Genomic DNA, 23099 nt, shown 5'->3' on the forward strand with positions numbered 1-23099 from the left:
TTTCCTGGCTCGACGGCTTGCCGACGTCTTGACCGCAGCAAGTAGACGAATTTTGTGAGTAAGTTTTGGCCCTTGCTGCTCTTACGCCCAACGTAATTGCTTGAGACGAGGTTGTTGGTCACATCGCTGGAAGGTATTTGCGTCCTTTTGTGACACATTGATCGATATGCAAATTAGTCAAGGTCGATGAGTCTGTCTCGTATTAACACTGCCGGGCCATCCCAAATTGATACGCATGATGTGTGGCGAAAGGCATGTATGCTCGCAAATACTGTACAGTAGGCTGATCTCAGTGTACAAGTGCAGGGCGACACACAAGTGAAACCGTGTCTGTGGTATGTGCTACCGCCACTTCTGCTTTGGGTTTTACCATACCAATGTCGTGTTCCTCTGGCATTTGTTTGGTCTTTTTAGGCGCCACAAGTGACATCTTTGAGGGAAGCTGAATTGAGTGATAGGCGGCGATGCTAGTGGTACCTGGTCAAGGCCATGCACGGCATGCTAGGACAGGTAGGGCAATGCAAGACCTAGATCGGAACAAGCGGCCAACGTTAGGTAGCGATATTCGCTTGAACGCAGGCAAGAGCTGATGGGAGATTGACCATTCGACAGTCCAAGGTCGGACGGTGGTCGCCTCAACGGTCAGGAGGACAGCTGGCTGGCTGGCTATTGCTGCTGGCATTGATCGACTGACAGATGTGGGGGATTCGGATCGGCCCAGCAGATGATTTGGCCCCTTGACAGAAGACTCAATATAAGGCAGGATTTGGCGATTCAAGAGGCTGAAAAAAAGTGTCAGGTACGTCGGATCTTGCAGAGACAATGTTGTCATTGTTGAGAAGTTCACATATTGTTGTGGTTGCATTGATAGTCTTCCATACAAGGCCACTTTTACTCGTAGAAGCAGGTCGGTTTACTCATCATCCAAGCCATGGAGCCCCAAAAGTGTTCTTTCTGTCTTCTGGAAATTGAAGGGCCAAAGAACTGTTTAGGGCACTTTGTGCTGGGTGACATCGATAAGTTGCGGCCTCGGGCGACACAGGCACCGAAGCCCTGGGCTTGACGATGGCGATGTCCACCACCACCACCATCATCATCCCTTTAATTACGGAATACCGTACAGTGATTTTCGATAATTCTTCTCATCGTGATGACAATACCTATGCAACTCGTTTCCCGTCGCCCAAAGCACTGATACTATTGCTCCTAGTGACTCGAACTATTCACTGTTTTCCGCGGAAGACGGAGTGTAACTTGCTAAGGTGCCTGGGTACGGTAACTAGCGGCGCAACACTCTCCTTTGGTGTTGGCTTGATGAAAGTCGCTTGTCCTCATTCTCCAGTGCCCGACGTCAGACCAAAAATGAATTAAAAGAAAAAGAATGGAAAAAGAATGCTGACCCGAAGCGTGGGAAGAGAATCCACAGTGCAAGTCATTGCCTCTCATGGCGACTTTTCTTTCCGGCCTCTTCCCCCTGGTCTTTGCTAGGCACTGCGGGCTAGAATCACTTGTATTCTCCTAGGCTTAGTGCCCTGCAAGAGTACCCCCTGGTCGTTACTTTAACCCCTGGTCCCTGTCTCTCCCCTGATACACTAAGCTACTGGACCTTAACGCGTCGTCGTCGAAGAAAATAACACCCAAAGGCGTGAGGTCTGAGGTCGTATTCTCCATCCAATCCTACGCCATTGTTCACATCCTCGTTCGCAATTTGCTCGTCCACCGCATCCTGCACCGTTACTTCACATCCAGCCGTTGGTCGCCCTCGCATTTGCCATCTGCAACCGCACCCTGGTCGACCAGGTCTCGACTGCGCAATTCCGTGTTTGGTTGTCATTGGCGAAAATGCATGGCAGAAGGATTGCCTGGTGGGAAAACAGATGGCGCCACGTTGAATGCTCACGCGCACATGAATCATCTCGCTGCTCGCCGTCTTCCTCATCATTCTGAGTCTAATAAGCCCTGTCCATTGGGTCCTGTTGGTGTCTCGCTCTGACAGAGTGGTGGGTACTGCGTATCTTCGTGCGAGTACTCCGTACCTGGCATCAATTTACTCCACCATCGTTTCCAGCGTCGAACCCACTGCCACGACTTGCTACTTGGAGTGAACTACAGAGTGCTATCATCGTCTTTTCTGCGCCGTGGGACGGAGTGTGCCTTTGCCCACCACCCAAGACCGAGCCTCGCTAAACGACCTTCCAGACTCCAGGTATCTGTACCACCGGGCGTCGAAAGAGTCTACTGTACCATATCCACTCTGACTTCCAGCAAGCCATCATCCACCACCCCCGCCATACCCTCGTTCTGGTCACTTCATGATCATGGGTAGTCCCTGACACACTTTCTTCCTCAAGAAGCCAGACTCCTGCCCTTTCGTTTGTCTCGATCCTTCTGCCACTCACATTGTTCAAGGACATCGGGAGCCCTCCATTATATCATCCTACCCACCCCTCCGTCCCATCCTCCTTCACACCCTCTCTGTCCTTGACGTCCGACTTGAGCTGGCCCCGAATATCACACTACTCGACCCGCGGTCATGAGAAGATAGACTCACTAACCAGGCGAGCGCCCAACAACTACTTCCCATGGCCTCGTCCTCTGACCTCCGGGGCTTGTGCCCGCCTCCCTTTTTCGCCGAAAGTTCCTTTCCAGGGACAGGTGGATGTAAGTACCCGTGCTTTCAACTCGGCTATCCGACAACAGACACTGACCGGTCCAGTCGTCTCCGGGCGCTTTTGTATGCCTATAACCGGCAATTACACATGTTGTCTACCCTGTCCGACCACTGACTGGACTTATGGAGATGGTATGTCATGGTACATGAATCGGTGAGCGACGACTGCTGATCTTCATGTTAGGATTTGAGAGTCGAACCGAGATCGCAAATTGGGTCAATGTAGCAGCATTTGTTTTATCGATATATCTTATGCTCTCATTCCTGGTTCTTCCTGTGAAATTCACACATCGACATTATCTTAGTGTCTGCTTGTCACTTGCAGTCATCTTCATCGAGGTTCGTGGCACCCGAGGCAGCTTTACAGCCAAGGCTGACGATATTCGCAGCTAGCGTTCATTATTCCACTGGCAGGAAAACCTGATCAATGCTTCAATGAGATCACACCCAACGATATGCACACTAGCGGCGTCTGCGCAATCAGCGGCGCCTTCCTGATGTTCGGCGGCTGGGCTGTCATCATCTGGGTCTTCTGCCGTGCACTTGCGCTTCATCTTCAAATCTGCTGGGAACTGGTACCTGGCGACAAATTCTTCTACGGGGCTCTCGCGTTTGGCTGGCTGATCCCTCTAATCGGTATGGCCCTGACGTTGGGCTTGACCGGAGTCTCCTTCCGGTTTGGGATCGTTTGCCATGTCAACCACAAGGATTCTTTGCAGGACTTTTGGGGGCCGTTACTAGCTTTTGCTGCGCTGGCCATGGTACTTCAATTCATCACCATTGGGTACTGCGTACATGTCTACATCCGAAGTCTCCTCGATGACAAGACGACGACCACCAACAGCTCACAAGCTCCTACATATTCGGGCAGTATCAAGACACTATCCGCGCGACGGGCTTTTCGCCGAGTCAAGCGGGTCATTGAACTTCAATGGCGCGGCGCGTTCCTGGTTATTGTCATCATTGCCGAGGTCGTTTTCTTCTCCGTGGTCTTTGTGTCAATGGACAACAGCACTCAAGTCAACGAAGCACTGATTAAAAGAGCCCAGCCATGGCTCACCTGTTTAATCGCCAGTCAGGGCGACAAGAACCAGTGTCTATCTAAAGCGGGAGAATTGGTGCAGTCTGAGGGTGTAGTTATGGCTGTGCTCATTATCCTCGGGGTAGGTCTACTTTCCCAACGATTATGGCAACATGGCTAATCATATGATAGTTGAGCGGCTTCTGGTGCCTGATGTTCCTGGGCCGATGGTCCATGCTTCAAGGCTGGGTCGAACTTTTCAAGTCGCAGTTTAAACGCAAGAACGAATTCGTCTCGGCTGATGCCAGACGGTTTTCGAACGACGCTCGTACGTACGAAATGCTAAGCGGAACGGGGCATCAACTGAACATCACATCCCCAGATCGAGTTCTAAGCCCTACCTCGCGCGGAGGAATCATGTCCCCAGAGCCTGATTCGAAGCAAGATTACGCAGGAGGCGCACGAACTTATGTCAACCCGGTGACGAGTTACTCCTATCCACGACCGCCTAGTCAACACAAGGACTGGGACCCTAGAGCAACACATGCCAGGCCCGATGTCGCATATGATATGCAGACATTCAAAGGGTGAACATTGCCCACACTGGGCCACAACACACGACCTTTCCTTTGAACCACCACCCGTGTACCTATATCCTTTTCGGCAGCCACCAAGGGTTGAATTTTCTCAATGACTTGGTAACAAACAGCAGACCTGCACGCTACCCACGGAGAATGGTTCGAAGCAGACATTCTTTTATCCCCATTTATATCTCATATTAACATCGAGCGGCATCATTCATGATTTGATTGTACAGAGCCAGTGGAGTCTAGGACTGAGACGGCCCTTTTTTGGGGGGCAGGGACTTGTCAATAGAACAAGAGCAAACGTATCGGTTCGCGCCGAAAAGAGGGACCAAGGTACAAAAGCAAGCATTTCGGGGAAGAAAAATGACCGACAGTATTCTCGATCATTGTCATTCTACAAGAGAGAGAATGAGACGCAATGTACAAAGAAAAAGGAAAGCGAAAACGAAGTGTAGGAAGAGACGGATATACCCTTTGCAGATCTTGCAGATTTCATGTCTTTGGATGAGAGAGCGAAGGAGCCAGCACCTGACATTTTTTTGGATGATTATTGTTTTTGGAAGACTACTCGTTTTGTATAGGACGAGACTGGACAAGTGGTGATGGTGGTGGTGGATGGGTTGATGGATGCATCGCAGGTGGGTTTTTTGTGGTCAGCACATCTTTTGATGCTGCTATATACCTATGTACTCGTATCTCGTCATTTGTCTTGTAGTACTTTGAGCGGATAGAAATGTTGTTGGAGAGGGAGAGAGAGACAAAAACCAGATTAAAAATGTTGTCTTCTGATCGTGAAAGTGGTGAACATGACTTTTTCGCTCATGTTACGGTCCATGAGTACAACGGTAACACCACATCTGAGGTTCGGTCCATCTCGTGAGAGTTCTACTAGTCTTGGAGAGTTTTCCCAAGGGTCACGATCCTTTCAATCTTTTTCCCACAAACCCGGTAGGAGGTAAGACCAAAGATGTCCTTGGGCCGGGGGTTTGTCTCCCTCGAACCTTGTGGTCCCCGTCCCGTGTACCCGGGTAGGTAGTTACGACGCAAAAAGAAAGGCAAAAGGACGATTTTCCAAATCAAGATCATGCTCCGTAGGTATCCCGGGTACTCAAAAGAGGCTCACAGTAACACTCTCTTGACGGAGTAAAATTCTCCTCCCCCGGTCCCCGGGATGGTGCTTCCCCTTCCCCCCCATCATTGTCACATTGTTGCCAGTTTGTTTTCCAAGTTGTTTCTTTTTTTGAGGCGAGATTGTTCCACCCTCGGTAAAAGTTCTCCGTAAGAAGGGTGACGTGATTTGCATGCCCTTCGGTAATCGTGAACCGAGCGAGAGGATTGTACAATATCATGAAAGGGGCCGAAACCCAACAAAGAAGAAAAAAAGGGTGGCCCGATCTTTTTGCAAGGGTTGTTTGGAGAAGGTAGTAAGGGAAAAAAAAGAGAATGTGACGTTGTCCCTTGTACCCTGGCTCATCACCTACCTACATGAGGTTGAGTGGCATTTTGGTTGTTCTCTTCAAAGTCCCGCTCCCCGGTAAGGACAAAGGGAGAAAATGACAAAGGGCTTCGTACTTTTCTCTCGTGGAAATGGGAAAGTAAATGGTACCTGTCCAAGGTACGTGGGTAGGAAGGTAATTTGGAACCAACCTTTTGATAACTTTGTACTGTACAGGATTCACTAGTACAGGGGACTTGCTATGTCCGCCTTCGACAACTACTTGATCGAAGATTTCAGACATCCATTTTCTTTTTGGCACATGTGAAAGTTTGGTTGGAATTTTTGCCTCGGGTGTTGTCGAGAAGAATCTTCTTTTTCTTTTCCTGTACTTACCAGTTCTGTAATACCCTAGGTACATTGGTAAGTTCGGAGGAATATTCTATTTTGGCTTAAATGGTTTGTTGAAGAGTAAGTGAGTAATAAACTCTATCAGTACCGACCTTTTACCTCTTTTATTCCTTGTCTCCGTAGTGTTCCATCTCAGATCCCCATCCCATCGTGTCATTTTTTGAGGGGTTCATGGATTGACATTCAAGTGTACTATAGATTGAATTACCTGGGGGGAGGAGAGAGAGAGAGAAAGAGACGAAGGATGAAGTTTGATGTCTTTGAAAAAAGACAAAAATAAAAGGTGACCAAGAGCGGCCCAATCGTTCCCACAAGTGTTCCCGCGTTTTTCGCGTTTTACTACTCTGTAGAAAAGCCTCGACATGCCTATGAAGCGAAGTACAAAAACTCTGATGAATCAGACGAGCGATCAGGACCATGGTGGTGATCATGGTGGTGGTAAGTGAGTCAGTCGTCTCAAACAATGAATGATGTAACAGTCCAATTCTCTGATAATATCCGTACGGTAAATGTGTTTGAGAATCTGCATGTCAGCGGGATGAGGAAAGATGTTGACGTCGACTGCGTCATAAACTGCCCTAGTGTAAGAGTGTGAGAGTTCATCTGAAGTTCTAGGTAGGTAAACAGTCTACAGTCTACACAATACTCACTTCTCGTATTACTCACTAACTCTTACTCCGTAGTCAACATCATCATCATCATCACCATCACATTACGAATCTCAACTCTTCCGGGTCAAACATGAGCGAAGTCGCAAGCTTGTGACATTGTCTGTTTTGCGACTCTTTTCACACCCTTCAGGATCTTCGTACAGTAAAGTTCGTCATCTTCACGGAAACAGACTAATATAGAAACGAGTCTAGAAACACAAACCCCCGGAGAGTAATGAAAGAGACCCCATTTATCATTCTAGGTTACCTACAATAGGTACACCATGAAAAAAAGAGAACTTCGTTTGGACAATACCCACGAGTTCATCTTCCCGATTCATCATGTTGAAACATGGCCGAACGAGAAGAAGAGAAAAAAAAGAGAAAACCCACCTACCTACTTCCCTTTACGAGTACGATGAAACAACCGAAGTAGGTACTCCGTACAAAACGGTTAGCTTTTAGCATCGAGCACTTTGCAAGGGTTTTTGATGCATCTGATGTTTCGTCGGCCTGCTCTCTCTCTCACCGATTGCGTCTTCTTCTTCGCCTCACGAGTACGAGGAGGAATAAGTTCCGTCGTCGATGACGCTCCCTACGACGACCTTTTGATGCAACGATACTACATGTACTTTGTTTACGGAATATCGCAAGTCATTGACGTGGCTCCAGCCGAGTGTCGATCAAGGAACGGGTTGCGTCAGGAAAAAAACACCGAACGATGTCAGCGATCAACATGACATGACATTTTTTTGAAGATCTCTTTCTGATCCTGTACAAGTTATGACCTACAGTACAAGTAACCCTAGGGTTGAAAGTGGTCGATCATCTCATGCACGAGCGTTTTAACCTTGTACTGGTAGAGAACTGGTCGTCGCGATACGAGCACCTTGAACACCGACTCGCCCTCCTGGGAACTCCATACTTTGTTATCCGTATCGAGTCAGCAAATCTCATTCCTGCCTCCATATCCTCCTTGGTACCTCATACTGTACTCGCTCAATCAATAAATCAGTATTTTCTGATAAAAGGATCGTTTCTCACGTCCAAGTCCAAATTGCGCCTCGACTAACAACTGTACAGGACCCGGCACAATACCATGTATGTACTAGTTCGCCAATCTACACAAAGTACTCCCACTCGAAGACCCCCCCCCGGTGTAATAAAGGCTAGTGATTTCGATGACTACTATACCACAACGGGAATCTTCTCCTAGCGTCGCCGCGTCTTTTGGGTGGTCCGGTGTCATCGTTTAAAAGCTTCTATTGTCCGCGGATGCAGGCATCATGCATACCGGTTGTTTCAGAACTTTCTTCACGATTACTTTTGTACACAACTCCTCCGACGGTGGCTTTTCTTTTGGTCGTTCGAGAATTCTTTCTATGGAGTAGTACTGGTGCGCAGATCAAATTTGTCTTTTTACGTGAAGTCTTAGTTCGCGAGTTCTAAAGAGTATGGGTGTGCGAGGTCACAATGCTGAATCCCCCCCGCCATTTGTTTCAGCCTATATGCGCATACACCTTACTATACCTACAGAAGTTGGTTCTGTCTACGTACTGATGTCACCCTATGGGGCATCTACAAGTCCATGTCCTTGAAGTGTGAAAACAAAAGTGGTTGGGAAACAAATTGTCGCACCATCACGAAAAAACGATGTGCAGAGGACCGTGCCGATACTAACTACTACTACTACTACTTACCACCACCGCTTCCAGACACATGGTAAACTCATCAATATCCGTTAAAATACCATGTGAATTTTGTTGTTATTACACGCCTCAAAAGGTGCGGTTGCGACGTATTCGGTACCGAGTACAGTAGAGGTATTCCGTACACGCACCGTAGGGAATACCTAGCTACAGTACAGCAGGTAGGCCCAAAAATGGGCTTATTAGTCCTTTCCCTTTCCCTGAGTGCCCACCACCACCACCCTGCTCCCCTCCCTCGGCAACTGGTGCTACAATGCTATGTACAGGAGGGTTTCTTCGCTTGGAGCAATACTTCGCTTGCGCCACCGGCTTGGGTTGTTTCGCCATGGCAATGATGGTACCCTCGTACTCGTACGAAGTGATGAATGATTCTGTACCCGACAATCCGTAATTCTTGGACTAGGACTCCTCTTTGTAGGCTTTCAGTCAAAGATCGACGAAGCGGTTTGGGTCCCACAAGGCTCACTACTCGGAACGACGAGGGTGGGACTAATAATTCTTTTGCTGGGCATCTGCACGTGGACGTAAAAGGAAACCCAAGAAGAAAAAAGAGAGAGACAGGGGGGTGCTTTTGGTAATAACCCTTCTCCGTTGGAAGCGTTGCAAGATATCTTTTCAAATGACAAAATGCATTTTTATTTCACACACCCAAGTCGACAAAAAGCCCACCCTCGACTACGGAGAGTACCTGCAAGGGCGAGCATGACTCGTACAACGTTTTGGGGTCGTGGCGTTCGATGGTCGATCACTCATCATGCTGGAAGCGAAATAACATGGATTCGACCACAAGACACAAACACACACAAGACACACCAAACAGACCATGGGAGAAATTGGGTTCCTTTGGGCCATTGGAGTGGAATGATGTGCGTCGAGAGAGTATGGGAGGCTGCCTCGGCGGGGGATCTGACTCGATCCTGTCGTGCAAGACACGCGTGCGCCCGCAAGGTCTCGCAAAGGTAGGTAGGCACCCCTCTCCCACACATCAATGCTCTCTCTCGTGGGCCCTTTTGGGGGGCCAACAAAACGTCGCTTGCGTCTTGAGAAGTTGGTCGCACCGGGTGAAACTCAACATTCTAAAACGTCGGTTCGTCGTGAGAGGGAAGAGAGAGATGCAACTCCCCGATAAAGTTGCACACAAACTGCCACAAAATCCGCCAACCGAGTAAACGGCAAAAGTCATGCGTGTCCCCTCCCGTCCATGCACCAACCTCCACTGGTTGTTGAGAAGGTAAGTGTTTGGTAATTGGGAGGAGGCTTCTTCCAAAGGAGAAAAGAGTTGATATAGGCACGATAGAAATATATTCTCCTTCAGACATCGCGCATTGAGAAGATAGGCACGACGCTGTACACACAAATGCCATTTCACGTATTGGGAATCCACACGACACATGGAAAAGTTGTAGGGGTACTTACCCTTTGCACCATCGTAACCCAGAGCGAAAAGAAAATTCGGCCTGGTTGGTATCGCACCGGCGCGAGAAAAACAACGGAAACAGGGGACAAACGGAGTTGAGGACTGAGATCGAACAGGGAGAGACAACTGTCTTTTTTTTGGAGATGCGCTCTTGTCTTTTTGGTCCTTTCTGGATGAAGCAGAAATTTCGACAACCCGAACCCAAAAAAGGCGAGCTCTATTTTCGATTTCGTCGATATCCTTTTTTTTGTGTGGTCGATGATGGGGCATCGTTTATTTTTCGCTCTGATCGCACATCGTAGAACCTTCCGCCCATGGTTCAGGGTCGTAAAGCCACACACTTTTTGTTGGAAAGCGCTCTCTCGTTGTTCGTCTCGATCGGGGAAACCGTAACCACAAACTCATGTTGACATTCTCACCGACCCCCATTCCTCTCTCCAATTATCTATACGGCATCTCTCTTTCCCTCCTTGACCTCCTTGAGAGCCTTCATGGTTCCGTGCAGAGCATGTCTGTGGTTTCTTCGGAACTTGGGATCGGTGCCCTTGAGGGACGGATATCTGTGGGTCTTTGGCTTCTTGATACTGTTGTTTCACACACATCTGTCAGTCCATGTTTTCCCTTTCCTGGCCGTGGCTGCTGGAGCGCTGGCAGCGTGGGGGAGAACGTCCGTACCCGTTTCGGTGAGCCTTCTTGGCCTGGTTGTGCTGAGACGAGTTCTTTGACTCTGGACGACAACTGTTAGAACGAGACTTCTTTACCGGTCCCCAGAAACCACAAGGCTACTTACTGGCCATCTCGACGGTATTGGTGACCTGAGAATGATGCGCGGCTTGTGTTTGTCGAGAAATCAGTACGATTGACGTCGCGGGAATCTTGAGGTTGCTGAATTTACAAAATGTGGGTGTCCTTTCTGGGAATGTTTGCCGCAGGCTTGGCATAATTTTGGGGTGCGGTCATTGAATTTCTAAAGCGGCATGTAACGTTCATGAGCACGAGTAGGGAGCAAACCTGAAGTGAACATACTTACCCAAGGTATACAGACACATCAAATGCATTAAATCAATCAATTTTCTAAAAGGTATCTTTGATGCTAGCGCTTTGGCCGTCATGAGTCTTTCCATTACACATATAAAAATTGTCTTTGGTATCATCATATGCAGGTCGTTCGTTGCTCCATCACCAAATACTTTTTCCCTCGTTTCACAACTGTCCTCCCTGTGCAATGAATTTGGCGAAGAAAGCCTTGAAGCCCTTGGGCTCCATGGTTGCCAGTTTCTGCAAGTAATCGGAGATCATGCTATCATTCATACCCATCGTTCGCAATTCATTTTCCTGAAGCCAAGAAAGGTATTGTTGGCCAGTCTTTAGATAAATCGTCTTTTGTAAACCTGCCGCTTCAGAAAGTGCTTGACGGGCTTGGGCATCCTTGCTGTTGAATGCCGGGTTAGTCGGCAAAGCCCAGCACAATGGCGAGAACCTAGTTATCATGAACTGGTCGAAGCCTGGAAGTGCCGGCTGAGGTGCGGCTCCGTTGCCAGTCACCTGACCAGTTGCGGAGACCACGTCCGGTCCGCCCCAGACGGTACACATTCTTGACAGGACAATGAATGCCATTTTGGCAGTAGGAAAATCGTCGACATCTCGGGCGAGTTGTTCAATCGAACTGATGACAGATTCAAAAACAGGTTGATTGGTCGCGCTGACTAGAACGGCGCCAAGATCGTTTCCAAGAATGATCATCAGGAAGTTGAGGTACTCTCGCTTCAATTCAGCCAGTTCAATCTCATCATCTGTTCCCGAAGTACCTGCAGACATTCCAGCAAAGACTCTTTGCAGGAGGCCCGAAAACAGGCGATCAAGGAAATTGGAAATGTCATTCTTGAAACTGTAAATGACTTGGTCGAGTAGTCGAAGGAACAATGCCATCTCATCTCTCGTTGACGATTCGGTCAAAAGACCTTCCACCCATTGAGGCAGCTGTTGCATCATTTGAGTGCCCACAATGCCAACCAGGCGTGAAAAGGCAAACCTTGCAGCCGTCCTAATCTGGAACGATGACTTCAGTGCAGTCAGAGTGACCAATGTTGCTTCTGCAACCTGTGCGAAAGCTTGCTTGGCCTGTGAAGCGGGCTCAGATCCAGCAGGCCGTGCGGCGGCACCTAGGGTGAAATCGGAATAACCCCGAGCTATCGTACCGAGCGCCATGATTGAGTGGTGTATCTGGAGGTTGGCCAGTTCGTTCCCTGTCCTTGCAGACTCGAGGTTGCGTTCGATCTCAGAGAACAATGGTTGCATGACGACTTGCACGTATTGCGCTTGTTTATCGGGCCCGGCTGATGTCGCACCACATATACATCCCACGGCTTCGAACAGATAGAGCTGGCTTTGAAATGTCGAGTCTGCACTTGACTCATTGTCTGATGACATGTCATCCCCCTCGGACTCCTTGGGAATCTCCGCTCGGACGACGAGAATGTCCTGTAAGCTGTGAACTACCACTTCGGTTGCATCTCCAAGGTGAGTTCGCAACTGGCGGATCAGACGCTGTGTAAGATACCAAGCTCGGGCTTTCACCTTCAAGCTTGGATGATGTGCAAGCTGAAGGAAAGCCTGTAGGACCGGTTGTATATACTCGGTCTGCTTCTCGAAGAAGGTACTGTGTCTGACACATATTTCCATGAATTGAAGCTGAATCGCAGGATGACCAAAAGAGCCAACGTCTGATATACGTTAGTATGAATATAAAAGGAATTCAAAGGCATAGTCTTACTTGACTGAACCATCTCCAGCATCATCTGAGTCAAATTTTCGGCTGCTGGAGTATTTGGCTTAATCTTCTGGAGTCCTCCACCCTTTCCGACGAGATCACCTAAAAGATACACCTCGTGGAGAGCCAGATCTAGATCGCGCCAGTCGAGCTGTGAACCTTGAGTTCTGAGTCTCTGAAATGTCTCATGGACTAGTGTTGAGATGGCTTGGACATAGAGCTGCTCGTCTGCACCAGCAATCGTCGCTTGAAGAGACGCCAATCTCTTTCGCAGATCCTGAAATTCCGCTTCGTCGGTCTGCTCGTCCTCTTGGTTCCAATCTGCTGTATCATCGTATCTCATTTTTGTGAAAATGGCTTTAAGTATTGGCAGAAGCATAGCTGCGCACTGATCGGATCCGGAATTGGCGCTAGTCCGTCGAAGAAAAGCGAGAACATCATTCATCGCGGTGAGGACAGTGGAACAGACTTCATCAAAGATATCAGAAAAGAAACGTAGAAGGTGCGGTAGGAAAGCCTCCAGCAACTGTTCAGCTTTGATCCACGTTTGGGAGCCCTGAATTTCAGTATCCAAAATCTTGACAAGGTCTGCCACTGTAGTATTGACAAGCTTGGCCACCGTTTCAGCAAGATCGACATCGTAATTTGAAGCTCTACTGTCACGCAAAGGTGGACAAGTCACCAGCTTGGAAACCACTGTTTCGAGGTCCAAAAAGGTAATCATGTTGATCTTGTCAGCCGCGGGCATACCCTTCGCGACCGTCTCGGTGAAGACGTCGACGGCAGCATCACGAGCCATTTCCTCGCCGGGTCGAGGATTGACTTTCTGAGCGCGCTCCAACTGATGGAACAATAATTCAAGCATCTGCTGGTTCACCACCAGAGAGATATCGATCCAGCTAACCCACTTTGCAACAGCCTTGAGGCAGAGCTCGGCCACAACATCATTCGAACTTCTCCATTGCGACAATATCTCCTCCCAAGATCGTGCAATTTTCTGTACATCACGCTCTCGGACGAGGTCTTTCAGAGTGCTTGCGCGCTCCTGCTCGTCAGGAGATCTTGACAATAAAACGTCTCCAATTTCATCATGGATAGAGTTGAGTGCCGTCAAGTAGAAAACAACACCCGGATAGTTGTATCTCGTGCCAGTCTCTTTTGAAGTCAAAGCAAGTAGGTCATCAAAACATGTCTCCCATCCCGAGCCGTAGAATGCCGCAAAGAGGAGTGTGATTGTCTGGGCGAATTTGTTGAGAATTGTTCCCGGGTCGGGTATTTCTTCTTCTGTAGATGATCCGTAGAATTTATGCAGATAGGCCATCAGTTGGTCTTTAATGACCTTCAACCCCGCCTGATCCACCAGTCCTGCCTGTAAGGCATTGTTGACGATCTCCAGGCAGAATATCCGAATCACCATAGGCTGACGAGGGACCTGGAGGGATATGGACAGGCACGGCTGCCATGCGGAAGGCTCTTGCCGGAGTTGGTTGACATAGTCGAATGCCTGCCGCTTGAGGGTAGGGTCCGAGGTAGGACTGTAAGCGATCTGAATCGCTGAGATGATCTGGAATCGCAGTCAGACGAGTAAAGGGGTGTGGACTGCACGCCATAGATCGAACTAACCTGGTCATCCATCAGGTAATGCCAGTGTTCCTCACCCACCTGGTCAAATCCGGAACACTGGTCGAATGGTATAGTCACCGCATGGGGGGTGAAACTAAAGTGGAAGCACGTGCTTCCTGGACTATTCCATGGCGATGACGGCAAATAGATCTTCTTGTAATAGATGGCTCTGGTATTTCTTGTATCTCGTAGCGAGGACGACCGATTTCTCCAGCAAAATATGGCTTGCAGACAGGCAGTTGTTGTAGTTGTGGCCGGCCCACTTCAAATTCACTGGACTCGGGGCCAGTTTGAGGCTGCCCGCCCGCTGTGAAATCATCCCGGCCTTGGCATCTTGCCGTGCTGCTTTAAGACTCGCCTGTGCCGTACTAAGAAGGTGCATGTTGCCTTCCTTTTGTAGTTACACCTCATCTCGCTCTAAATGCGTGATATAAGCTGGATATCCGACATGGCCGAACGGGTCTCTCTGTTATACCCGGAACACAGCTACTCCTGTGTTGATCATGCTGCTGCATCGGACCAATCGAGCAATAGTTTACGGCCGAAGGAGAACCCCAGACGCTTACTTGGGTTCTGTGATGCGGACCCGCAGCTCGAAGCGAATGTCGAGATTATTAATGGAGAATATCTAGGAGAGTATAAGAGTCTTCATCAGTACTCAGTAGGGGGGTAAGTTGATGTCTTCTGTACTCTGTCCCTTACCAAACTACTTGGATGGCTCCATTATCTACACTCTTGCGTCTCAGATAAATCGGCACAATCAACCCAAGACTTCCAGCATCTCTACTACCTGTTCGGAACACCTACTGTACGAGCATAACACACCATATACTTCATAATGTCTCTGTCCAAACTTCTGAAAGGCTTCTCCATCTTTGCGTTAGTCGTCGGCACCGGAGATGCCCTTGGTGGAACGAGTGTGCTTGAGAAGGCAAGCGGTGATGCGTTCACCTCCACCAATTCCTCCCTCATAGCGCTCACCGACAGCCAACTTCGCTTCCTTGGAACTTACTGGGCAGGCTATGGAGCAATGTTATGGTGGGCTAGTAACGACCTGACTACACGACGCGTGCCATTGGCTATATTGGGAGCTACCCTGTTTGCTTCCGGCATCGGGAGGTCGATCTCTGCAATGATACATGGATTTCCTTCAGGTGTGATCATTGCAGCAACTGGAGTTGAACTATTGATGCCGCCTGCTATTTGGCTGCTGGGACAGTGGTGACGTTCGAGACATCACGACGAAAACATCCTGAAAGATGTGTGCTCCTCATAAGACGGACAGGCGACATGGCTTACTTGTGGCGGAGGTGTAAATATATTACTTCATATTTCAAGGTTCGGTCTACCCAGCTTGTACCTGCCAGCCGGGTTCTATGAACCATGTCCAGTCCATCAGTCCACTCAAATCTATTGCCACTTGATTGTGGTGTACCGAAATGTTCCGTTTCACTGAACTTAGTTGCATGGCGGCATTTGCTTTGTCTAGCCTTAACAAAGTTTCATCATGTGCTTTTATTGGTTCCCTGTCCACCTTTCCTCCGACAAATCCATGCAGTTCTCGTATCTGGCTCTATCCAGACATAGGCCAAAAGAAGCAATCATGATATGTTGGGCATGGCACACTTCAAATTCATCAGCGCTGAACATAGCCGGAGACGCGAGATCATCGGTATCATCCTTGAAGCTTGTATGTGACAACTGACGGGTTTCGCTAGATACCTGGTTGATAGGAAAACGCAAGAGGGAAGACGAGGAAAAGAAAAGTCATGACATCGTATCAAAGGAATCTGAAGCGTATCGAACTGCTCTGCGAACTCGGTCGGCCTTCTTTCGAACTTGACCTTGAGCTGGCGACGTAGGTGGAACTCGTTCTGCTCGAGCCCGATGAATAACGGGACCTGCCAGCTGGTGTTGGAAAACTAGTCGGCGGCAGCTTCTTCACCAGGTTATCGTATTCCTGACGGCAAGTGTCTCTCTCATTTCGGTAACGGTCCCGATCTACCCTCACCCTTCTCAGATCCCTACCCAAACTCTGCACTTGGCTTTCCAAGACGTCACATTCGTGGTCTAGTTCATCAATGGTTTTGCTTTGTTCTTCAGTCTCGTTTTGCAGCCTTTGGCACTCGTGTTCGATCCTTTCCACACGAGCCGACATTTTCCTGAGCTCGGCCATGTCACGCTCGTGCTGCTGCTCGAACGATGCCCTTAGCTCCGCAATGGTATTTTCATCTGCTTGGCGTTGGCTTTCCAACTGCGCGATACGGCGTTGCAACCCATCAAAATATGACCTGATATCTCTGTCGTCGCGTCGCCAAGCTTGAGGCTGAGGAGGTCGATTCGCGGGCCTAGTCCATTGCCTCGCGAGAATGTCAAAGGGACTCGCGCGCCCAGAGGGTCCTTGTGGAAGGGGTTCAAGCCATTCGGTAGCTATGACGCGAGACTCGGGGTCCCGGCTTTCCAGTTCTGCCACCGTCTGCCTTGCCCGTCTCTGTTCATCGACAAGAAATACTTCATCATCGACCTGAAACCGGCGATCACCCTGTGGCGTTCCGATTTCAGAATGCCTTTATCCATGTCAGCCAGTGGTGAGAATGCTGGGCCTTTGGAATGCTTGAACTTGCCTTATCACGCCCAGGATCACATTCAAGGTTGTCGTGGCAAAGTAAAGCTCGCTCCTCTGGGTCGCTATTGTGTCCCTTTTCAAGAACTTTCGGAGCCGTTGTTGTCGCTGTTCTTTGGGAGAGGTGCGAATGCGCAGGATCTTGTGCTGCCTGGTCAAGGTATACTTCCTCTCATCGACGGCACTGAAATCTTCCACGGTCTGGCGCAGGTCCTCGAGGACGATACGGGTGTCGCGGATCATGAGACGGAGACTATTGACCAGGGATTCGGTCAAGACGACCCGGGGATTCTGTACGCATCTCTGGACATGTCCCCAGAGGGTCGCGAAGGTGGTGACTTCCCGGTGGAAGTTCTCGAACTCTCTCGTGGCGAGTTCCACACCGTCGTACAAATTGTAAAGGGATTCACCGACACAGAACGCAAGGCGAACAAGGCCGACGATACTTAAAGGATCCATGCCATGGCAGGTACTCCGTAGGTACGATGGAGACCGAACAAAGAAATGCGCAACCGGTGAAGACGGTCGTTACAAAAAGTCCGAGGTCGATCAAAGCAGGGCTGGGTGGGAGCGAAGGCGTCCCGGGACCTTCTTCCCTCCCCCAACCTCCACGGCCACGATCAGCGATACCATGCGCAGGGCTTCGGCCAGGACCATGAGCATGCATGGTACAAGGTTGCAGGAGGCCCAAGATATGTGACGATGCACGTCGACTGCAGTTTCACAGGTGGGGAAATGAAGAGTATTGGATGTTGAGGCACCGAGCCCTGTCTACGCATGGTTGCCTCGTCCGTATTGGGAATAGTGTGCGGTCTTATGCCAGACCCCAGCCTTGCGCCTTGAAACAGTGTGTGACTTTTTAGACTGTCACGCTGCCTACGACATGGTTGATCGTAAGTACATTTTGAAGAGAAACGAAAGAAGAAGTCCGATTTATCGTTCTTATCTATTCTACTCCGTAAAGAACCTCACGGCAACGTGGTTGCTTCACGTATGGTGGGCTAAAGCCACCTATGATCACATACATCGTTCCCTTGCTGTCGACTAGAAAAGAACTGCTACAAGCGGCAGCCCCCTTCGTCTAGTTCTTCTCCCTCTTCGCCATCTCCACTCGTGCTCGAGTCACCGCCTCTGTAAACTCCAGGATTCTCCTTCTGCGAGTGGTGGGAGACAGAGACGTGATTGACTTCTGGCCTTGCTCTGTCGGAGTTGTCGTCGTCGTTGTTATTCTTGGAGTGACGGTGTCCGTGCCGACCCCAACGTCAACGCCTCCCTTCTTCTCGTCACCACCAGTCCTCGTGGCACGTCGTTCGTCATTATCCTTATCACCGACGGTGGTAGTAGTAGTAGTAGTGGCCGCCGAGGTCGTTGTTGTCGCCCGAACCAATCTGGAATCTCGAGATTTCCTCGAGAGACCGATCGCATCCGAACGGACGGCGGCAGGGAACTCATCGGTGGCGACGGTGGCGACGGGTTGGGCGACGTGTCGTCCCAAGAATCTCATGATGGCGTAACGAGCTTCCCTGTGCGCTTGCTCAAGCCTCTCCGTCTGCGCATCGTCCCGGCCGTAGTGGTGGTGGTTGTTATGGGCGACTCTTGGAGCGGGCAACCGACAATCTGGTGGTGGTTGTCTCTTCTCGCCGACCGCGCCAAAAAAGTTGCTGGCCTGGGTGGTGGTGGTGAAGTGACTGTGTGGTGGTGGTGGGTATTGTTCTCGCGGATCACCGATCTCAGTTGAATCCGCAACAAGTCCGGCAATCGAAATGTGTCGGTCCTCCTCCTGACCTTTGTTCGTCTTGTTCTTGTAATGGTTGTTGTCGTCATGGTCGAGATCCATCTTGGCTTTCTCGTTTGGAAGGGGAAAGGAAAATCAACAACACTTTGTTGCTTCTTGTTCCTGCGCACGTTCGGTTTCAGAGTTTTATGCTTTGCGTGCTTTGCTTGAAGAAAAGAGGAGAGGAGAGAACTGTCAGCCACATGGATGATAGATATATATATATATCGTAGAGACAGCAGCACTGTGAGTAGGGAAGCATTCGACGCAAGTGCCAGTTGGACTTGACCAGGAACAAGAAAAATACTCCCCCCGGTCGGTCGACAAAATCAAGTGAATGTGAGGGTGAAATCCATCACGCAACCCCTACAGCACAGCCCCTACAGCACAAGGTACCCGTAGCCAGATAGGTAGGTGGAGGGAGAGCCTCCAAATGGGAGATGGTGGTGATCCTGCTGCTGCTGCTGGACATACGCCCTGCCGTTATTTTGTGATCGCACAATATATGACAAAGTTAGAGATCGAAGTAAGCTGCATGGGTGATAATCAATACTCTTCACAACTTTGCGGTCTTTCATCTGCCATTGTTTCGCCCAATGGAGGATAACGGGGTTGTCATTGTGATCAAATGGTATCGATAGAAAACGGCAGACTGGGGACATTGCAAGTCCAGGCAATGGCTCCCCTTCCTGCCATCCCTTCGAGATCGTTTGGTGCTGCATCTGTATCGATCTAGATTTCTTTCATGAAGAGCCATGCTGTGAGCATCATCACGAACCTTGACTAGACTCAGCTGTGTGAATAATGACGAGGTCGGCTCCCCTCCGACATGGACTGCAATACATTCTATCGTAGTTTGTGACTTATCTCTCTTTGTCCTTATGGCTATTGAGGACTGGTGGTGTACTTCACACAATGCAGTGACTTGTCAACTTTGGCGGGGTGTTAATACTGGCTCGTGAAGAAAACTGAAAGCAGCAACAACAAATCGTCACGTGAGAACAAAAGAAGCCTTGGTAAGATATACCAGCTAGAAAGGGGAGAAGATAAAGTGTTTGATTCAAGATTCAAGGAAGAACTCAATCATATCATAGTCTTTGTTCCTTTTTCTTTCCACTTTCTATCCATGTCAGTTTTTATGTACATGTTATCTTCCATGTTTGACGTACTACGCAAACAAGTGCTTTGCGGCGTGATCAATGTGATCGTCAGCAAAAGATGCCATGGTGTAGTAACTGTGGTCGTAGTCTGGCTGGAATCGAACGTTGAGTCCTTTCTCCTGTCCTATTTCTTTTGCTGCGGCAATGAAGTTCTCGGGGAGCAATTGGCCTTGCTTGTAGAAGTTGTCGCCGGTACCCTAGAAGAATAACATCGATTAGGTTTTGTTGGAGAACGCAAAGGGTTCGGTGGGCAAAAAGAAACGTACCACATCCACCAGGATATCCAGGTCACCTCCTTTCCATTGCTTCAGAAGTTCTGTAGAATCATGCTCCGCACCTTTCTTTTGCCAATCGCTCTCACCAAAGTAACCCTTGAAGGCCTTTTCTCCCCAAGGGCATTTGAGGGGATTGGCAATCGGGGCAAATGCGCTGACACTCTTGTATTTGCCGGGGTTCTTCAAGTATAACGACAGTGCACCATGTCCACCCATGCTGTGTCCACTGATGCTCACCCGGCTCGAATCGATCTGGTCGGCGTAGGCAGCAAAGACGGTCTCGGGAAGTTCCTTGGTGATGTATGTGTACATCTTGTAGTTCTTGGACCAAGGGTCGGCGGTGGCATCGACGTAAAAACCGGCTCCTGAGCCGAAATCATAGGCATCATCTTCTCCCTTGATGCCGATTCCCCCTACGATGAGGTTAGATCAGAACAGAAATCAATACACCTTGTGACTTCGGACATACTTGGGCTGGTGTCTGGGTAGAGGACTGCGATTCCTTTCTTGCTCGCTCCGTGTTGGAAGAATCCCTTTTCCGAGCAATTGTCACCGGTACAGGTCAGTCCGGACAGCCAGATGAGCAATGGGACCTTGTGTAGTGAGTTCTGAGTGTTCTGTGGAGGGAGGTAGAGGTTGAATTTCATCTCGCACCCAAGGGTGGAGGATTGATGGGCGAGCTTCAAGAGCTTGCCTCCAAAGGAAGCTATGGTTGCTTGCGTGGTAACAGACATTTTCTGGCCGTCGGTCTGGATGAGTGCTCGATCCTTGGGGGATGTGTATGAGGAGGACGAGGAGCAAATGCCAATGGATAAGAACGAGTGAAAGAAAAAGAGTCAATGTTTTTCTCCGAGTAGACACCAACAAGTTGTTTTGGAAAATGACGTGGGGAGTGGGAGAGGGAGGGGGAAGATAGCCCGAATATGGCCCCGCAAAGTCACACCCTTTACCTACAGTACCATTACATTCTTTCAAGCATCGCAGGGACAGATCATCACAAGGGTCTTTTCGGGACCTTGGAACGAAAAGGATCCCCCTTATCGAAGCTGGGTTCAATGCGCCCAGAATGTGGGTGAAAGAAGAAGCGGAAGAGGGGCAGCACGAATACGAGTATCCGGTCTCACCCCCCGCCGCCCGGAAAATGCTTCGTCACAAGCCGGGATACTCTTGCCCAATTGAACCCGGGGCGTTTTTTATACCCCAATTAGCAATGTATACCGAAGAAGGTGGAACTCCCATTTCATGTCTGGAGTACGAGTATGAATATCATGGCCGTCGAGATATGATAAGGCTGGCACTTGAGACCCTAGATAGCAATGTTTGGACGTGTTTCTGGCCTTTGTTTGGTGGAAATCAAGCTAAGCCAGAAACGAGTATGTCCGGTAAAACCTCGGGAGTATCCTCTTCGCGGCGGACGGGATTAATTCATTTCCATTGTTGAAGGGTTTCTTGATCGTAAACAATACCAACATCTTCAGAAGTCCCTTTTTAATCATTAAACAAACGCAATTGATCTGGCACTCCTCTGATCTACTGTCTTTCGATTCTCTTTCGTTTTGCGCCAAACAAAAATGGCTTCAATAGCGGCCGAAAGCACCCCAGCGGCCGCCGCAGTCGAATCCATGGCAAAGACCACGACGAGTCCCTCTGCTACTGCGACAACAACAACAACAACCACAACGACCACCACCCCGACGTACAACTTCAGCTTCACTCCGTTCCTTCGATCCAACGGGATCGCCGCCCTCGCCTCCGAGGTCCCCGTCTGTCCGGACTACGCCGCGACGGGCCACTGCCCGCGAGGGCGCAGGTGCGCCGACCGCCACCCGACACCTTCGCAACAGCCGACGTACCACTACGGCCGCCAGAACGACAACTACGTGTGCAAGCACTGGCTCAAAGGCCTGTGCAAGAAGGGGGACGCGTGCGACTACCTCCACGAGTACAACCTGCGGAAGATGAGCGAGTGCCAGTTCTACAACCAGCACGGCTACTGCCAGAACGGCGACGAGTGCCTCTACGTCCACGTCAAGGAGGAGTCGAGGTTGCCCCCGTGCGAGGACTACAACAGAGGCTTCTGCGAGAAGGGCCCGAGGTGCGGGAAGCGTCACGTCAGGAGACGGCTCTGCGAGTTCTACATGGCCGGCTTCTGCCCCGACGGACCGAATTGCAAGTTTGGAGTTCACCTGAAGGGTAGCAAACCCGCCGCCGTCGACAATTTCGGCATCAACAACGGCAACGTCGTGGGCGGCGGCGGCGGCGACCTTCAGAAACGGGGCGGCGATAGGGTGGCGGATTTGGAGAGGAGAGAGGAAGATGCGCGAAAGGACTTTGGTTGGAGAGGCGGTAGAGGCAAAGGTGGACGATGGAGGAATAAACGTGAACGAAGGGGTTGAGTGGGGGAAAGACAAACGTGACGGAGAATCAAGAAGAACAAGATCAATGGACACGGAAAGGGAGCTTTGTACTACGGTCTACCTTGGACGAACTGCCACCGAGACAAGTCACATTTCTCCTATTTTTTTTCTGAATCCCAACAACAACAACAAAAAAACGAGGAATCAATCGTGGGCTTCTGCGACGTTGAATTTGTTATAGGATGATGGAAACCTTATGTCCTCTCGGAACGACCAGATTACAGCAGGTTGCGGTCGTCAACGTCTCCCCACCGGTCAGCGCCGTCATTTTACTGCGAGGCTGCCGGCAGGGCACACACTGAAGTGAAAGTGAAAGGTTCGTGGCACCACGAACATGGCACGGAGAACAGTCGAGGTATCCCTCGGTCGTTTGCAGACCGTGGATGGGCAGGATACCACCGCCCGACAAGATAGCCCCCTTGGAGCGTGACGAATCAAGTCTGCATCGTCCAAAATCTCTTGGGAATGATGGACCATAGGTATGGGACGATCATCATCATCATCATCATCACCATCATCATCATCACCATCATCATCATCACCATCATCATCATCA

General features: G+C 49.7%; 9 protein-coding genes across 11 annotated transcripts; 4 read left to right on the plus strand and 5 right to left on the minus strand.

Moving 5' to 3' along the window:
• Positions 1-2527: 2527 nt before the first annotated feature.
• On the plus strand, positions 2528-5031 carry PV06_00820 (the record flags this gene model as incomplete). 2 transcript variants are annotated; one of them, XM_016401371.1, is made up of 6 exons in its annotated part: positions 2528-2661; positions 2717-2803; positions 2856-3010; positions 3061-3834; positions 3885-4020; positions 4075-5031. In XM_016401371.1, 6 exons carry the CDS (start codon positions 2583-2585, stop codon positions 4281-4283), a joined length of 1440 nt encoding a protein of 479 aa, XP_016268424.1. The 2 variants fall into 2 exon arrangements, with proteins under 2 accessions (XP_016268424.1, XP_016268423.1); XM_016401370.1 differs by having other exon boundaries at positions 2583-2661; positions 3885-4283.
• A 4919-nt stretch (positions 5032-9950) lies between these two features.
• PV06_00821 (60S ribosomal protein L29) lies at positions 9951-10842 on the minus strand (the record flags this gene model as incomplete). The annotated part of the gene is made up of 3 exons (XM_016401372.1): positions 9951-10485; positions 10577-10628; positions 10692-10842. 3 exons carry the CDS (start codon positions 10840-10842, stop codon positions 10347-10349), a joined length of 342 nt encoding a protein of 113 aa, XP_016268425.1. The 3' UTR covers positions 9951-10346.
• Positions 10843-11104: 262 nt separating this feature from the next.
• Positions 11105-14306, minus strand: PV06_00822 (uncharacterized protein; the record flags this gene model as incomplete). Its single annotated transcript, XM_016401373.1, has 3 exons — positions 11105-12624; positions 12675-14235; positions 14295-14306. The coding sequence occupies 3 exons, from the start codon at positions 14304-14306 to the stop codon at positions 11105-11107; spliced, it is 3093 nt and encodes a 1030-aa protein (XP_016268426.1).
• Positions 14307-14415: 109 nt separating this feature from the next.
• On the minus strand, positions 14416-14676 carry PV06_00823 (uncharacterized protein; the record flags this gene model as incomplete). The annotated part of the gene is made up of 1 exon (XM_016401374.1): positions 14416-14676. One exon carries the CDS (start codon positions 14674-14676, stop codon positions 14416-14418), a length of 261 nt encoding a protein of 86 aa, XP_016268427.1.
• A 45-nt stretch (positions 14677-14721) lies between these two features.
• Positions 14722-15734, plus strand: PV06_00824 (uncharacterized protein). Its single transcript, XM_016401375.1, has one exon. It carries the CDS (start codon positions 15133-15135, stop codon positions 15517-15519), a length of 387 nt encoding a protein of 128 aa, XP_016268428.1. The 5' UTR covers positions 14722-15132; the 3' UTR covers positions 15520-15734.
• A 1123-nt stretch (positions 15735-16857) lies between these two features.
• Positions 16858-17367, plus strand: PV06_00825 (uncharacterized protein; the record flags this gene model as incomplete). Its single annotated transcript, XM_016401376.1, has 1 exon — positions 16858-17367. The coding sequence occupies one exon, from the start codon at positions 16858-16860 to the stop codon at positions 17365-17367; it is 510 nt and encodes a 169-aa protein (XP_016268429.1).
• A 631-nt stretch (positions 17368-17998) lies between these two features.
• Positions 17999-18754, minus strand: PV06_00826 (uncharacterized protein; the record flags this gene model as incomplete). The annotated part of the gene is made up of 1 exon (XM_016401377.1): positions 17999-18754. One exon carries the CDS (start codon positions 18752-18754, stop codon positions 17999-18001), a length of 756 nt encoding a protein of 251 aa, XP_016268430.1.
• Positions 18755-19704: 950 nt separating this feature from the next.
• On the minus strand, positions 19705-20991 carry PV06_00827. 2 transcript variants are annotated; one of them, XM_016401379.1, is made up of 4 exons: positions 20596-20991; positions 20118-20539; positions 19861-20048; positions 19705-19811 (listed from the first exon to the last, which is right to left on the minus strand). In XM_016401379.1, coding segments are annotated over exons 1-4 (876 nt in total). In that variant the 5' UTR covers positions 20861-20991; the 3' UTR covers positions 19705-19810. The 2 variants fall into 2 exon arrangements, with proteins under 2 accessions (XP_016268432.1, XP_016268431.1); XM_016401378.1 differs by having other exon boundaries at positions 19705-20048.
• A 706-nt stretch (positions 20992-21697) lies between these two features.
• Positions 21698-23040, plus strand: PV06_00828 (uncharacterized protein; the record flags this gene model as incomplete). The annotated part of the gene is made up of 1 exon (XM_016401380.1): positions 21698-23040. The coding sequence occupies one exon, from the start codon at positions 21698-21700 to the stop codon at positions 22520-22522; it is 825 nt and encodes a 274-aa protein (XP_016268433.1). The 3' UTR covers positions 22523-23040.
• Positions 23041-23099: the final 59 nt, after the last annotated feature.

The sequence above is a fragment of the Exophiala oligosperma genome (genome assembly GCF_000835515.1).
Source record: "Exophiala oligosperma strain CBS 72588 unplaced genomic scaffold supercont1.1, whole genome shotgun sequence".
In the NCBI taxonomy this organism is placed as follows: Eukaryota; Fungi; Ascomycota; class Eurotiomycetes; order Chaetothyriales; family Herpotrichiellaceae; genus Exophiala; species Exophiala oligosperma.

Coding starts and splice junctions, on each gene's coding strand:
- PV06_00824 (XM_016401375.1), top strand. CDS start 15,133: ATGTCTCTGTCCAAACTTCTGAAAGGCTTCTCCATCTTTGCGTTAGTC.
- PV06_00827 (XM_016401379.1), bottom strand. CDS start 20,860: ATGTCTGTTACCACGCAAGCAACCATAGCTTCCTTTGGAGGCAAGCTC. Junction 20,540..20,595: donor CTACCCAGACACCAGCCCAA/GTATGTCCGAAG, acceptor ACCTCATCGTAG/GGGGAATCGGCATCAAGGGA. Junction 20,049..20,117: donor TGGATATCCTGGTGGATGTG/GTACGTTTCTTT, acceptor TTATTCTTCTAG/GGTACCGGCGACAACTTCTA.